The 17,518-nt window shown below is 35.4% G+C and overlaps 1 protein-coding gene and 1 long non-coding RNA gene across 2 annotated transcripts in view; one reads left to right on the top strand and one right to left on the bottom strand.

The window, feature by feature from the left end:
• SCAF8 (SR-related CTD associated factor 8) overlaps window positions 1–4,352 on the top strand; it is a gene marked incomplete at its 5' end in the record, with an annotated part of 91,201 nt that extends 86,849 nt beyond the window's left edge. Inside the window, 2 exon segments of the mRNA XM_079148670.1 lie at window positions 1,332–1,550; window positions 2,277–4,352. Of these exon segments, the coding sequence (XP_079004796.1) occupies window positions 1,332–1,550; window positions 2,277–3,736 (1,679 nt within the window). The 3' untranslated portion in view covers window positions 3,737–4,352.
• On the bottom strand, window positions 4,278–8,759 carry LOC306666532. The gene is made up of 2 exons (XR_013765326.1): window positions 7,102–8,759; window positions 4,278–7,041 (listed from the first exon to the last, which is right to left on the bottom strand). It is a non-coding gene; the product is annotated as an uncharacterized lncRNA (long non-coding RNA).
• Window positions 8,760–17,518: the final 8,759 nt, after the last annotated feature.

The following is a 17,518-nucleotide window of genomic DNA, read 5'->3' as shown; positions in this document are numbered from 1 at the left end:
GCTTGTGTCAAAAATTAAATCTGAAAAGATCCATATTACAAAGAGAATTTATACGCTAAGTAGAGATCTTAACTTTGTATATCTAATTCACTTTCTTAGTGTTTTTTTTTATTGTTTGTTTTTAGATATACATGACAGTAGAGTGTATTTGACATACTATACATACATGGAGTGTAACTTCCCATTCTTGTGTTTGTACATGATGTGGAATTTGACTCTTCGTGAATTCATATATGAACATGGAAAAATTATGTCGGATTCATTCTATTGCCTTCCCTATTCTCATGTCCCCTCCTTCCCTTCATGCCCTTTTGTCTAGTTCAGTATTTTCTCAGTATTGTTAAATGCATTCTTCTTTCAGTGTTTAGGCCACATTAGAATCCTTCCTTTTTTATATTGTTAGTTAATTAGGAATAATTATTTATTTCAGAAAATTAGACCAAGTGTTCAGAAGTCATTTATGAATTCATACAAGTTTATAAAGCTACATTCTTCCTCCTAATTACTCCTAGTTTATTAGTTTTGGAAAATTTGGGATCGATTAATAAAAAGAAGTATTGGTGTGCTCCAGATTGCTTGCACACTGTCTCATTTCTCAGATTCCTGTTTTCTGATCCTAGGGATTTTATCTATATTTTACTGCTCTCTTATATGCTGTTTGTCCTGGTAATTCTGGAGTCAAATGTGAGGAAAAATATTTCTAAAATCTCCAAATATAATTTAACAATATTCTTTAAGTGATACAAAGTAGACTAAAAATTATAGTTGTACAGTTAACATTCCTCTAGTTCTTTTTAACATACAGGTGACATTTGCTATTAAACATTTTTCTGTCAGTTCTTTAAAATGTAGTTTCTCTAGCTTTTGTATTTGTAATCCATCTCATCTGTGTTTCTGCTTTTGTTGGGCAAAAAGTAGTGAATGCAAGAATTCTAAACCTTGTTATTTCAAGGAAAATGGGCACATTTTCATTTTGATGTCTACTTCTCTATACTAATCATTTCTGTGTATTTAGTCACTTTTCTGACTGGTATATTTGGAAAATTAATTTTTTGTATTACTAGAATTTTCTTTAGTCCTAGTTCTTGTTTTACTAAACACTTTTGTTAAAAATATTTCTTAAAACTGTTGGTATTCCCTATTTTTAAAAGTAAAGTAAATATACCTTAGCCATTTCATGATGATTCATTGGTCCTTTTGAGCATTAGCTATTATATAATGTCCTTAGTAATATAAAGATGCCATTAAGTGAATCATTCAAGCAGTCAGAAAATGTAGCTCATGAATTCATTAGCTAATTAAATCTGAAATAATTTTCCTCTCTTAAACAGCCTTAGTGCAGCCGCCACTGTCCATGACCCCAGAAACTGTGAAGGATGTTGGATTTGGTAGTCTCGTTTTACCAGGTGGTCCAGTTGCCAGCAGTCTTGCTACTTCTGCTCTACCAGCTGGAAATGTTTTTAATCCTCCAACTAAACAAGCAGAGCCTGAAGAAAAAGTACCTCATCTTTTAGAACACCAGATTCCTTCTGGTGAAAACAGCAGACCAGGTAAAAAATAAATAAAATAAATCTCTAAGAATGTAATTAAATCTCTTAGCATTTCCTTCTGTATCGATATTTAATTCTGGGGTGGCATACATTTCCACAGATGTTGAAATATTGCAATTTTCAACTTTGATTTTTTAAAAATGACATTCTCCTCAGAATAATGTAGATTTCAGTTTGCTTCCGCCTTTTTTTGGCCTGTTGGACTGCTTTAGTGGATTACTGTCAAAATAAGTCTGCACAAAACCTGTATGTTTATAGGAAAATAAATAAAATGAGCAAGTATTATGTGTGAATAACTTCTACCAATCTCAGGTATTATCCAGTTAGATCTGGATGATAAATATGATGTTTGCAAGCATTTAAGTTCCTTTTCTTATTGCCATGCTCTTCGTATATTAAAAATTATGCTTTAAAAAGACTTTCGATTAAAGATAAGTGAATCAGTGTAAAATCTACCATTTTTGTTTTAAAAGATTTTATGTAAAGTTATTTTATATAACAGCCACACTTAGGTTTTAATATTTAAATTTTACTTTGTATGATTTTAATAATTGAAGCTCAATTTTTATTTAGTGTTTAGTATAGCTTGATTTTTGTGGGATACAAGTAACTGATTAACTCCAACTAATTACTGGAAATTATAACATTAGTAATTTATAAATGAAGTTTCCTTTTCATACCAGAATGACTGTTATTTTGGATTATTTCTCCTATTTTCTTTTTTAGTGATTCCAAATGATATTTCAAGTACAGCTGCAATTTTAGGAGCACAGCCGCCTAATGTTACAAGCAATTCTGGAATTTTGGGAGTCCAAAGACCAAATGTATCAAGTAATTCTGAAATTCTTGGAGTCCGGCCATCTAATGTTTCCAGTAATTCTGGGATTATTGGAGCCCAGCCACCAAATATTCTAAATAACTCTGGAATTTTGGGAATACAGCCACCGAATGTGTCAAGTAGTTCTGGACTTTTGGGAGTGCTACCCCCAAATATGCCGAATAATTCTGGACTTGTAGGAGTACAGCCACCAAATGTTACAAACACTTCTGGACTTTTGGGAACACAGCCACCAGCTGGACCTCAAAGTTTACCCCCTTTAAATATCCCTAATCAAAGGATGCCTGCAATGCCAATATTAGACATTCGTCCAGGACTGATACCACAGGCACCTGGACCAAGATTCCCTTTAATGCAGCCTGGAATTCCACCCCAGCGTGGAATCCCTCCCCCATCGGTACTTGATTCAGCTCTTCACCCACCACCCCGTGGACCTTTTCCTCCAGGAGATATTTTCAGTCAGCCAGAAAGACCTTTTCTAGCTCCTGGAAGACAAAGTGTGGAAAATGTTATTAACCCAGAAAAAAGGATACCACTTGGGAGTGATAACATTCAACAGGAAGGAGATAGAGATTACCGGTTTCCTCCCATAGAAACCAGGGAGAGCATTAGTAGACCTCCCCCAGTGGATGTTAGGGATGTGGTTGGGCGGCCTATAGATCCAAGAGAAGGTCCTGGAAGGCCTCCATTAGATGGTAGGGATCATTTTGGAAGACCTCCTGTAGATATAAGAGAGAATCTTGTGAGGCCAGGTATAGATCATCTTGGTCGAAGAGACCACTTTGGCTTTACCCCAGAGAAGCCCTGGGGGCATAGAGGAGATTTTGATGAGAGAGAGCACCGGGTTCTCCCTGTCTATGGTGGTCCAAAAGGATTACATGAAGAAAGAGGTAGATTTCGGGCTGGAAGCTACCGATTTGATCCTAGAAGTGGTCCTTGGAACAGAGGATTTGGACAAGAAGTTCACAGAGATTTTGATGACCGCAGAAGACCCTGGGAGAGACAGAGGGATAGGGATGACAGAGATTTTGATTTCTGCAGAGAAATGAATGGAAATCGTCTTGGACGAGACAGAATTCAAAACACTTGGGTCCCCCCTCCTCATGCTCGGGTTTTTGATTATTTTGAAGGGGCCACTTCTCAACGAAAAGGTGATAATGTGCCTCAGGTTAATGGTGAAAATACAGAGAGACATGCTCAACCACCGCCTTTACCAGTACAGAATGATCCTGAACTTTATGAAAAACTGACGTCTTCAAGTGACATAAACAAGGAGAAGAGTGACACAGTTGCTGATATAGAAAGTGAACCAGTGGTGGTAGAAAGCACAGAAACTGAGGGGACATAATCATCACTCAGTAGGTAAAAGATACCTTTTGTAAAGTTGTCATCTCTCTGTAATAGATTAATGGCTGACTGGACCATAGTTGTTCACTTTTGTCTGCCAGAATTAAGTTAATCTGATGTTCATGTTCACCTTTCTCTTAAAATAATTGTACAACTGACTTGTATAGACATTGTTCTTAATATGAACATGATAGGTAAACATTTTTTTTTATTTTTCTGATAAAATATAAATGTTGCCCCAGATTCTTTTAACGTCGAGGAAATGAATAACAGCTTGTCAGAGACTTCCTATGGAAGAAAGAATTTTTTAGATACTATCAATAGGTTGGATATGGTAATAGATATATTTCAAAATAGCAAGTGGTGGTATATCTTATCCATATCTCTAGGCTGCTGCAGCATTTTAAGGTAGTAGACAAAGCTGTGATATTTTATGCAAAGACTGGCTCTAGGTATTTGAGGAGCATAATACAGAGATTTTAAAAAGTGTTTTTGTAAAATCTACACTATGGTCTCTGTTACTCCAAAGTAAGTGTGTGTGATTTGTTCCTCATACTGCAGTGAGTAAAAGAAAAAAAAAAAAAAAAAAAAAAGTAAACGACAACATAAATATTAAAGTACGTTTCAATGTTGGGTGAATTTTGTTTTTAGATGCCAATAAAACTTATTTGTTTGATAACAGTGTTCTAGGAATTGTATTTTTTTAACCTACAAATTCTTAAAACCCTGAATCATTAGTAGCATGTGCTTAAGTTATGAAAGTTTTCTATTATTATTATAACAACATTGAAGAACTGTGTGGTAGAAGAAGCATGTACTTTGTTATAAAAATCATGCAGTCTCATTAGTATGTATGCAATATCCATGTATGTTTACTGTATAAGTCATAGGTTTTTTCTTTGTATGTTGATCTTCATGCACATACAGAGGAAAAAAGATAAGGGTTTAGGTAATAAAATGTTCTTTGAAATAGAAAATTGGAAAAACTTGGCAAAGTAACTTTGCTTATAGTTATAGCTTATAGTTCTTGGTCTTGATGAAGATAAATAAGAAGTATTGTAAAGAAATACAGTGATGGTTGGCAGTTCTTTTTTTAACATAGCTAAGTGTGAATCCAGATTTAGCTTGGAGGCCTATTACACATAAATGCCTGCATTGCTTTGTTTCACACTGTATTTGGTATTCTGCATAGTTTAATAGTAGCACTAAATACCTTCTTAATTCATGTGCCTGCCATGAATTACTTAATTAAAAACAATGTATAGTGGTGTTGGTGGACTTTAAGAATACTAACTTGTGTTCCAAGAACAAAGTGTCCATCATGTGTTTGGCAGGCTCTGGGTAATACTTTTGGTATTAGCCTCCCAGGTAAACTGAACAGGAGAAAAATTGGGGGTTGGTTTTCCTGTTTGGTTTTGCTTTTATGTTTCATTTATTTGCTGTTTGTTTTCTTTTGGGTTTTTCATATACAGTATGTACATATAAAAAAACCCTTCGATGATTTTTAGTTTCTAAAGAAAGGCTTTCATTTGGTTTTATGAAGTCATTTTCTTTCCTGTGCATTTCCAACAACTCTACCATTTGCTTATCAGAAATTCCTAAGCTGTTTGTCAAACCTTCAGAAATGATAGAGCACACCAGCCATTTAAAATTGGATTGGTTTTGCTTACCTCTGATAATCTAGACAGCGATCAGATAACTTTAAAGTTCCTGGTCAAAAATAAAATCTCTTACGTCTGCCTAGAAATAGTACATTATTTATTTTACTTTCTGGAAAAGTAGGTGAGAGTAGAAATGTTTTAAATAGTGTTTATTTTGTTTTGTTTCCATGGTAATTCAGTGAATAATTGGGAGTTAGTTTCAGATAATTTCCTTGTGAGGAAGAACTACGACATTGGTGTGAAGTTAATGTTCAGAAAAGATTGGCCTTTTCCTTAAGGAAATAATAATGAGTGGAATTTCTTTTAAACTACTTTATTTGCATTTACCATGATTAAAACTCAGTGACATTCAGTTGAATTAAGTAATAATGAAAAATGTGAGACTTCCTAGTGATTATGGATTCCAAGCTTTTCATCACTGTGGCAACTCCATGTGGGAACTTGAAAACAAAATAAGTTCAAGTGTTGCACTGGTTTGGAGGTTCTGAAGGTGAAAGTTACCTAATCAGTTGGCAGTACTGTATCTTGAAATCCTCCCAGGAAATGTTTGATGATGCTCTTTAAAATAGCTAGAAGGAAATTATGGTCTGCTCCTTTTGCTCACAATTCTTTCACCAGAATGCTAACAGTTAGAAATAATGTTAGGAGTGACATAGCTGCTTTAATAAGAATGGTTTGAGGTGCTGCAGGAAGTAACTACTTCAGACCCTGAATTATGTAGTGGTGGTTTGTTCTGTGCTGGGGATGAGTCTAGGGTTTGTGCATGTGAAGCATGCATTTTACCACTGAGCAACACCCCTAACCCCACCAGCATTTCAATATGTGACATGTTAGAGTGATGTCACTTTATCAGTATTAATAAACCAAATCAGTAGTTTTAAAATATTTTCATGTTTCTAAACATTTCATTAAATATGGGCTTCTCTACTTTAGCATAAATGTATATACTGTATTTGATCTTTTATACTGTCAATAGAAGCAGCAATGTTGTCTATATCTGCATCATACTATGGGTAAATGCCCTATTCTAATTTTGTTTTAATATCAGGTAGAGAAATTCTTTGAAAGTATTAAAAGATAGTATGAAATTATTCATTTAAAACTCAAAAAGTAACCTGATTTTTTATAGTATCTATTTATTATTTAAGCTATTTCATTCCTACCGAAGCAGTTCTCTTATACTGTAAATTTAGACACTTCATTAAATTTGCCATTTTTTACTTCTATATAAAAGGTTATATTTTATAGAATCACACATTTAGAACTTTTTGAGGGCAGTGGTTTTACATTTAAAAAGAAGTTACTTTTTTAATTTGGAAAAGTGCTAAAAATTGCTTCTGATAAGACATGCCAGTAATTGTAAAAATACAGCCCTAATTCAGAGATGAAGTGTAAAGAGAATCATGGTGTAAAAGAAATCAGATTTCTTATTGAAATAGACATTCAGTTTAGTGAGAATGTATAACTGTTACTGTTGTTAAATGAATTTGAGTAAATTTCCTACCCACTTAAACTTTTATACACATACACACTATTAAGCAATTTAAAGAATATTTTGGTGTTTTTCTCACCTTATGTATTTTAGATGGGCACAACCTTGAATGAACAGGAAATTTTATATTCAATTAAAAATAATTTGATATACCTTGTGTGCCCTCATTTAGAAAAGTATATTTTACATTCAATTAAAAATAATTTGATATACCTTGTGTGCCCTCATTTAGAAAAGTATTGGGTGCTATATTAAAAACGTTCTAATGCCTTTTGACTTTCAACGAAAAATAATAACATTTTTCTTTGTACTTGCCTACTACAGAAGGGAGAAGTATTTTTAGGATAGGCAAAGTAAAACACTGAATTATCTCTTCTTTTTTCTAAGTGGACACAATACTTTATTTTTTACGTGGTGTTGAGGATTGAACTCAGTGCCTCACATGTGCGAGGCAATCGTCCTACCACTGAGCCAAAACCAAACCCCAACCCCTTAATTATCTTAAGTAATCATAGGCACAGAGAATTATGTTTCCTTAATTGTTCCTGCTGTGGTTTTATATAAAGCATCTATTTTTCACTTATGAAGTAAAACGATTTGGTTGTTGTAATTTTAATACCAAAAAAAAGATACTTTGATCCAACAAAACATCTGAAACTAGAAAAAAATTCCTTCTTTTGGTGCTTGTAGGGGTCATACTTTAAATAAGAACACACACATTGAAAGCAGTTTGAAGTGTGCTTTCTCTGTGGTTCTCAGCTGGGAAATGTATGACAGAGTCCTTCATGGAACTCTTTGAATCTTGGTCAGGGACCAGTTATCACAGACTTATGGTAACGTACATATACACACCTTTCAGGGTGTATTTTTTTTTTAAAAATCCCCACATGCTGCCATTTTAGATATATTAAAATAAGTAAATGTTTATTATACCATATACTTCAGGTTCTTAAGATTTTTAAAAATTAAAAATATTTTGGTTATATAGAATTATTTTTAGTGTTAACAGTTAAAATTGTGGCATTTGATGTTGACAGGTCACTTGTAGATAGTTAAAATTTAAACATTTAAGGAACTACTATATCAAGAAGAGGAAGGAAGCTTATAAGATAGGTTTGTAGGAAGTATTTTTGACTCAGGTGGACCTGTTTTATAAAATAACTCAGATAAAGTTTTGATATGTTATTAAATACTCTGATTATAAGAAAAAGCCAGTTTGGGACAGAATTGTGAGTGTTAAATTTATCAGGGACCAAGAAGTAGTGTTATTAGAAGGACTACTTCAGTGTGAGTTGTACATCAAAAACTAATGCACATCAGTGGTGTGGAAGATTTGCTCATTTTTCTTCCCGTCCATTTAATTCCCTTCTTTTCCAGCAGGCTCTTCATCCCTGTAGACACTTAGAATTACTCTGCCTTGTTGTTGTAAAGATTATTCAAGATACAGAACGAAAGACCGTATATGTGGGTGCGCATGTGTACTATATAAAGAGAGAGAAAGGTGCCAATGGACTTCTTATTGTTTTAAAGATGTTAGATGCTTCAGATAGTAAATTGAGAGTTCTTTTGCACAGAACTTAATAGATAGTTTACTGAATATACAGTTGTCTCTTGTGTTCACGGGGAATTGATCCCAGAACAATACAATGCCTTTAGATAGCAAAATCGCAAGCCCCCAGTCTCTTATGTAAAATGGCATAATACTTGGACTTTTGCACGTCCTTCCATGTACTTGAAATGTTTTCTACATAACTTCTAAAACCTAACACAATGTAAATGCTGTGCATTTAGTTGTTATACCGTATCGATTAGTCACTAAAGACAGGAAAGAAAGTTTATACACACTCAGTGTAGATACTTGTTTTCTTTTCAAGTGTTTGCGGGACCTGTGGATACAGAATATTGATTGTAGCTCTTGATTTTCCTATGCTCTTTGTTTCCTCTTTCCCCCACCTGTCACTTTTATTTTGTTGCTTTTCTCAGAATTAGCCTCCAAATCCTAGTTGCAACACTCAATGCTCCTTTTTGCTTAATTATTCTAGGCAAAGGCTATCATTTACTTTGTTAATTGCATTGAAAATAGTTTGCTGGTCCTTTACTAAATGATTTCTAAGGTTATTTCGAGCATTTAAATACCTTAAGTTTACAAAATTAATTTTCTCTTCTATAAATGACCAGATGAAGAAAATTAAGGAGAACAGAAAGAAAAAAAAAATTAACAGTATCGAAACAGTTAAGATAACAAGCCTTTTTTTGTCATTGGGTTTTTTAAAACTAGCTTTAGCAATTGCTAGCTCTGTGTCTTTGAACAAGTTACCAAACTCTAATCATTATTTCTTAATAGCTAGTCTGTAGGGTCACAGTTTTTATTAGTAAAGGTAATAGTAACTAATATTGAATCAACATATACTATATGACAGGAACTGGGTAATTATTTATATCATAAGAATCCTCATGTCCATCCTGTGTGGTACTTATTATTTTAAGATCATTTTACTGAAGAGAAATTTAAATCACAGATGACTTAACTTCCCAAAGTCTTATAACTTATAAATATTCAAGTAAAGATTGAAACCCTGTTGTACCAGATTCAGAAACTGGGGCCTGATGTTTGGCCAAGGCTTGCCAGATAGTTCCTCAGAAAAACATAAACAGCCCAACTAGGCTTAACACATTTATGACTGCATTTAAGCACTGAAGTTTTGTTTTCATTGTTATGCGTGTGCATCGTGTTATCTTTCTTTCCCATCATGAAATAATCACTTTAGATTCTGCTTTCATTATTTTTTAATGTTAATGCCGTGCCATCATATTTTGAACTTTTATCAGTAACTATTTTGGAGGCATGTTTATGTTGCTTTGAGGTTCAATAAGGTTTCGTTTTGAAAACACTTTCCCATAAATCAAACAAAAATTCAAAGCCCTTCTTTTGCCCTTTGAATACTTTGGAAAGCAGAACCAGTGATTGCTTGCAAACTTATTTCAGAATGTGGGTTAGACATCTGCTTTATGAAGTTTAGCATTTATATGTTGTCTACACAACCAAAATTTAGTGCTTTCTTGTGCATAAAACTAGTCTAGGAGTACTTCATTGACTTCAATTAAATGTGTGAAGTTACCTTTACCTGTAGCATTTATTATTGGTATTTTCTGCCACTTAAATTCGTATGAATGGCAGTGGATAATTTGCGGTTATTTTACCTTATTAGAATATATAACTTATTCTATGTTTTCTTTTTCTTTAAGTCACTGAACTTAGATTCATATAAGTTATAATCCAAAGCATGTCTTGGTGCTGGCCTTTAATAACTTTTTCCAGAGTCCTTGAACCAGTGACTGAACATTGTGGCCGTGTCACTGCCTAATGCACACCTCAGGGGGATCTGCTTATTAAATTTGTGGGTAACTTTGATATTTCTACTAATCTTGTCAAAGTTTATTTGCTTGTTACATGAAATAAAATGTTAGATAATAAGTGTACTCATTAGGGAAAAATACTTCCATGTCTAAAAACATTTTTTTATTTACAGTCAGAAGACTTGTATTAAAATAATTTTGAAAGTGTAAAAGATAGCTGCTGTTTAAGAACAGACCTTCCCTGCTGTGGTTAATTGCTCTCAGCCTATTAGATAGTAGAGGGTAGAATTTATTACATCACTGTAGTTAGACTAAGATAAGGACTCATGTTTTTCAGTGGCAAAAACATAAACGGCCTATCTAGAACAGTGGTTTTAAGAAAGTTTATTTAATAATGTTTTAATTGTAGGCCTTTTTCTGAATATATTACTTAATGAATTCCTAACCCTGGAGTCCACGATTGTAAATCAAAATGCATTCTCATTGCGACAGAGAATGGTTTGTGGAGAGACTAATATTTTAAAATTCTTTGTAGCAGGTAACCCGCATAATTTCTTTCTTTTCAGAAAACCTCTTTGGTAGGCTTTTCTGTCTCTTCTTTACAGATGAAGAAACAAACTCAGAGATGTCCGTGGTCACACAGCTCTTGGTTTGCACAGGGTCTCTGATCCAGGTTTTGCTGACCTCAGAGCTATGCTTTACTCACAATGCTCTTGCAGGAAGGTAGATGTTAACATATGCTCTGTTTGATTACTTTCTTGGGAATGCTATTCAGCACCAAGAATTGGGCAGCTTAACACAACAGGAATTTATTCTCTCACAGTTCTAGAGACTTAGGAATCCGAAATCAAGGTGTCAACTGAGCCGTGCTCTCTCTGAAGGCTGTAGAGAAGAATTCTTCCTTGCCTCTTCCAAACTTCTGGCAGCTGTCAATCAACCTTGGTATTACAGATGCATCACTCCAGCATCTGCCTCCAGCGTCACTTGGCCGTCTTCCTTTGCTTGCCTCCTTCATCTTTCCACGTCTGTGTCCACATTTTCTTAAGAGGCTGTCGGTTATATTGGGTTAAGAGCCCATCCTCGTTAACTAACTGTATCTGCAACAACCCTGTTTCTAAATAAAAGACACATTCTGAGGTACTGGGAGTTAGGACTTATATTTTGAAGGAACACAATTCCACCCATAGTAGCCTGTGAATTAATTGTATAACCATCTCAGGATCTGAATAAATTGATCTGAACATCTTCAAGCACACACAGTGGAAGTAGGAGGCACATTTTAGAATGACATAACTACATCTTTTATAGGGCTTCATTTTTAAATTAGTTTTGGTGTTAAAATAACAAATCTAAGTTCATAAACTATAAAACATAAGCCATGAAACCTAAGAGGCAACGCTACCTTTTCTTTTTTCAGATGAATTTGTGATGCCCTTACGTCTATGTTTATTTCTGAGTACTAGAACTAAAGGAATTTGCAAAGGAAATCCAATAATATTCACAATATATAAAGGAGGTCTCGTTAGTGGGAATTACTCTATAAAAACTAAACACTGCGCCAGGGGTGTAGCTCAGTGCCGGAGTACTTACCCAATAAGCACAAGGCCCTGGGTTCAGCCCCCAGCACCACCACCAAAAAAAGAAAAAGAAAAAATGCTGGAGCTTAAAGGTGGATGTTTCTAAGACTTCATTAAGTCCAGCTGCTCTGAAAATGTGCCATGTTGGGTCCCTCCCTTTCACTTCTGTATGTCGTGTTTTTGAAACAAACTGACAGGCGTGGTGCAGTGACATGTGCCTGTAATCTCAGCAGGTTGGGAGGCCGATGCAGAAGGATCTCAGCTCGCGTCCAGGCTCTGCAGTTTAGCACCCTGTCTCAATAAAAGGCTGGGCCCGTGGCGAGTGCAGGGGGCCCCTGCTTTCAATCCCCAGGACCATAGCAGCAAGAGCAAAAGCATACTAGCATTTCAGCTTTGTCTGCTCCTTAAAATAGCCTCTCTAGTGTTATGTAGGCATCACTTCGCCATTTCTGTGGCTTATTACAGATGAGTTTTTTATTTACCAAATTAGAGAGTTTTCACTGTTTTATATAGTATTTAACTTTTATACATTTCTTTACTTTTTTCATAGAATCAACTAGCAAAATCTTTATTCAGACATGTTAAAAACTGCTTTGTGTTTGACTGAAATCCAAGCTACATGTGTTCTTCCTCAATAGGTGTCTTTTAATAACCCCTATAACTTATGGAAATTTGAACTGAGAATTCTCCTGGGTATTAGAAGACCGCAGTATCTAAGCACATTGTGTCCCATAATACCATCTATTGGTGTTTACTGTGACCAGTACAGACTTTGAGGACAGCAAGTCGGTGTCCTATATTAGTTGCAAATAATTAAGGTCCAAATTTTGAGTATTAGAACCCAAACTGCGTTGAGGGGGTGGGTAGAGCTTCAGGTTTTCGAAGCTTTCCGTGTCCTTTAAACAACACAGCTGTGGGCAGGCAGCCTACTCTCCCAATAATAACACTTTTAAATGATTTACAGAAATGATTTAGAGAAATCATTTAAAAGTGTTATTATTGCCTCCCCTTGTCATACAGAGATGTTGAGAAGCATATTTAGAGCCAGTTTATCCCAAAGTGAATTTATCAGAATTTGAGATCTTGAAAAGATGTCTTTTGGGGAGAAAGAAATGAAATTACTGCTGACATATCTGTACTGTTATAAAAAGTAGGAATATTAACTATATCTATTCTAATTCCAGAGTATAGTCACTTGTAGTAGCCAGTTTAGGGAAGCCAAAGTAGAAATCTTGGCCCTACTGGAAGTCACAAAATGCCACAACAGTGATCAGTATCTGTACTTTTAATTATTTTATCAGTGCTTAAAAAAAAAAAACTCTGCAGGAGGGAATAATGTAAAATTGTAATCTTCAGATATAAAGCCAAATTTTAAATGGATCAGTCCCTTAAAGAACTGCTACTAGGGGCTGGGGTCATGACTTAGTTGTAAGCACTTGCCTGGCATTTGTGAGGCACTGGGTTCAGTCCTCAGCACCGCATATAAATAAATGAATAAAATAAAGGTGTACCAACATCTTAAAAAAAAAAAAAACAAAAAACTACTAGCTCTAATCTTTCTTTGCTACATTGGTTATTTTAAGTTTTTATGGACTAAAGCTGTAGATAGAGGACAATGGAGAGAATTAAGTGCATAATTTTACCTGCTCAGAATTCATAATTCAAAATCTTATACTCTGGGCAATGAAAATCAGTGAAGAGTAGTTAAATCAGTGTAGAGTGAGAGGAAGTTCTTAAGTTAGAATCAGTTTTCAGAGGGCTCCTTATTCCCAAAACAATTGTTTGGGTGATGGTTAGAGAAAGTTTATGAATGGGAATGTTCATGGATTAAGAGAATCCTGGTAGAGGATCTTCTTTGGCAAAACTGGCAAACAGTTTCATGGGGATGAAGACTAGCTTTTTAGTCTCAGCCAGAGTCTGACTGAGTGTTCTAATGATCCAAAGGTTGTAGACAAGCTTGGCGTAGGTGCTGCCAAACATCAGATAGAAATGATTTTAGTGGTATAACCAGGCCTTGCACAATCATGATTTCTGTTTCCAGAAGATTGAATGATACCAACACTTGTGATTAGTTATTAAGTCCTTTTAGGTAGCTTTTTGTTTTGTTCTAAATAGTTTAGAACACTCCCCATTTCTTTTTTGTACCTTCAGATTGCTGTCTGGTAGATAAGGCGATTATAGTTGGTGGCTGTCAAATACCCACTCAGGCACACACAGCATTTATTCTGGCTGGGTGTGGTTGAGCCAGGTTGATTTTTTTTTCATGATAAATGCTGTTCTATTGCTCAGTGAACACCTTTGTTTCTCTCTTGGCCCTTTACCTTTTTAGTTTAACATTTCTAAATAGTTTCTAATATTACAATATAACGTAATTGGAAATGTGTTTATATGTACACACATATTGCGTGTATGAATACAAGCCATTAGCAAACCTTGTAGATTTTTTTCGATTTTTTTACAGTCATCCCTTGAGTATTCACAGGAGTCATAAAGAACCAGTATCTTTTCTTTCTCTTCATGGCTCACGTCGGTTTTTGAAACTTGTTAGGACTTAGAACTTTGAGGCCTGATATTTTCTAGTCAGGGCCAACTTAGTTTTCATTAGATAAATGACTCCTTTAAAGGCTCCAGTAACCAGAGATTAAGACTACATGTGCACTAAGCGTAGAGAAGGAAAATAAACAGGAACCGAGTATAATTTCAAAGCAATAGTATTACTGATAAGTATGTTGTAAAAACATTGGTTTTAAATCATTTTTGAGGCATCGATTCATCTTCTGATTTATTATTACCTACCAGTGGTCTTTAAAATTACTGTCTAGTGCCAGGCACAGTGGCACATGCCTGTTACCCCAGCAGCTTGGGAGTCTGAGGCAGAAGAATCACAAATTTGAGGCTAGCCTTAGCAACTTAGCAAGATCCTAATAAACTCTGCAAGATCCTGTTTCAAACAATAAAAAGGCCTGGGGATGTAATGTAATGTAACTCAGTGGTAAAGCGCCTCTGGGTTCAATCACCAATTAACCCTTTCCCCCCAATTGCTATCTAGTGCTTTTAATAGCATCAGAACTGTGGTTCATTTTGTGGATTAGCTTCAGTTTGCTGGCTTGCTTCTATTCTTTTTTCTTTTCCTTTCCCCCTTCTTCCTTCCTTCTGATACTGAGGCTTGAACCCAGGGGCTCTTTCCCACTGAGCTGCTTCCTATCTTTTTTTATTTGGAAGGCAGTCTGAGTTGCCCTTGAAGTTGGTATCTTCGTGCTTCAGGCTCCCAAGTCACTGAGTTTATAGGCCTGTGCACTGTACCCAGCTGCCTCAGCTTCTTTCTTTGGACCATTTAGTTCAGAGGTGAGACATTAATTGAGGCTGTATGAGACTCGGAAAGTGAGATCTCTGAGGATGGTGAGAGCCGTGCCCCAGGGGACAGACATGGAGCCTGATTCTAGCCTGGGACCATTTTATAGTCTATGTTCAAGCGTGAACAAGCCTTTTGTTTTTTGGGTTTTTTTCCCCTTTTATTTATTTATTTATTTTGGCAAAAGGCTATTTTATGGATATACTCTAGGATAATAGGAATTATTAACCACTATTCTAAAGTCTTTGTCAAACTGATGAATATAAAGTGAAGTACTTATTTCAGTGAGCTGGTGTGGATAGAACTGATCGATGAGAACGTAATATATTTGACTTCACATGTGAAGTATGAACAGAAGACTTCTTGGGATGATAATAAAAAAGGAATTTTAACTCCAGGGATTTATTGAGTTTGGAGTTAACACAGGAAGAAAATCTTTTCGGTGCTCCGGACCAGGACTCCTTGGGTCCTATGCTACAGGTTTTCCTAGGAAATGAGAATTAGTGGCCTTCCCAGTAGTTACCATTCCATACCTTTGTGCTTTTCAAACACAGTATAATAAAACACTGTTAATTTTCCTCTGTAACAACAGTTGGGTCCCTGATACCTTTTTCTCTGGCTCTCCCAAATCCTTTTTACCTTACAGCTTTCATCTCTTACTAAGAATCTTTGAAGGCTGAAGCTAGAGAGCTGTTCTCCTCTAGTTGCACAATGGGAAGAACCTGGAGCTGGGGAGAGTGGACATTGTAGTACACATGGGACTGGGATTTGTTACCTTCCTGGCTATGACACTCTAGTTTTAGTGAAAAAACTTGAAGGTGTGCCAACATTTTCTCCCCCACAAGAAGCACTTGTACCTTACCCTCAACTGTGGCAGATACCATGGATCCGTCCCAGGACTTCACTCCTACGCCCAGAGCCTTCCATGTTTCTCCAGGCAACCTCTGTCAATCACAGTTTAGCATTAAATCTGGAACCTGTTACTCATCTTTGGTTCTGGAACATTTTGCCATGTAAAACTATGCGTTCAAGTTATTATAGCGACCTTTTAGTTTGTCCTGTACAGGTTCTAGTTCTTAGATGATGGTGTGTGAATTGTAGCATGTTGGCTTTGCATTGGTAACGTCAGAGTGTCATTCTTCTTGGCCTTCACTTGACATGAAGTCAAGTAATTAAATATTCAAGTGTTTGTGTTCCTCAGTTCTTTGAAGTATTAAAAATAGCAATACAGTAATATTTATTAGCTCTTAATTTTACAGATGTCATGGTGCCCTAATTATTACTCTAGCCTTATTTCCATCTTAGGGGAAAGAATTCATAGTGGAAATGTTAAATAGATTACATCTTTTGCCATCTGCTTTAGAGTGACCTTAGCCCTATAGATAAAATTGTTTTAAATTATTATTGGAAACATGCTCATACATAGTCATTGAAGCTAGTTGATTTTTCTTTTGTATGTTAAAACCTTATTTTTTAAAAAAGTTAAGGAGCAATTTATCTTCATTGCACTACTATGGAGGAAGAAATTATTTAAAGGGACAGGATTAAAAAAGAATTCAAAAGTAGACTGGAATGTTAAGATGGTTACTTGTGTTACTTCCCAGTGAAAATTAAACTAGTGGGAGACTTATGTAAAGATTGTTTAAGAAAAGAGAAAGCATTATTTAGTACCTAAATACATCCAGGTTCTTTTTAAAATCAGACAGTTAAACTTTACATTAGGCTTTCATGTTTAGGAAACAATGGACCCAGTGATGAATGTCAACTGTGATTCAAATAGAATCATGGAAATTAATGCATATGGCCTTGCCAACTTTATAATATTGAGTACCACAAAGATTTTGATCCATTTTGTTCATATTAGGTAAAGTAAAAATGGTCTCAAAAAATTGTCCACCTTGTAATTTGCCTAAAACCGGTTCTTGAATTGATTGATGGGTCTAGTGAAATCTGATTTGCTTACTACTTGGCCCTAAAGTAAATTGGTTTAGTAACTTCTAATGATAAATAGATCTAGAGTTGGATTTTTTTTAACCAATAACTTAATCCTTAGATTTGTTAACTATAATTGTTTTGGGTGCTTTTTGTAGGGGATACTAGTGGCACTTGACCACCGAGCCACATTCCCAGCCCTATTTTGTATTTTATTTAGAGACAGGGTCTCACTGAGTTGCTTAGCACCTCTCTTTTGCTGAGGCTGGCTTTGAACTCTTCGATCCTCCTGCCTCAGCCTCCCAAGCTGCTGGAATTACAGGTGTGTGCCACCGTGCCCAGCTGCCAACTAAGTGAATTGATTATGCCTAGACTGCTCTTTATACACATAGTCCCTTTCTTGATTTGTGTT

Source organism: Sciurus vulgaris, assembly GCF_902686455.1.
Source record: "Sciurus vulgaris genome assembly, chromosome: 7".
NCBI lineage: Eukaryota > Metazoa > Chordata > Mammalia > Rodentia > Sciuridae > Sciurus > Sciurus vulgaris.
This window is presented reverse-complemented; position numbering and strand designations above follow the sequence as displayed.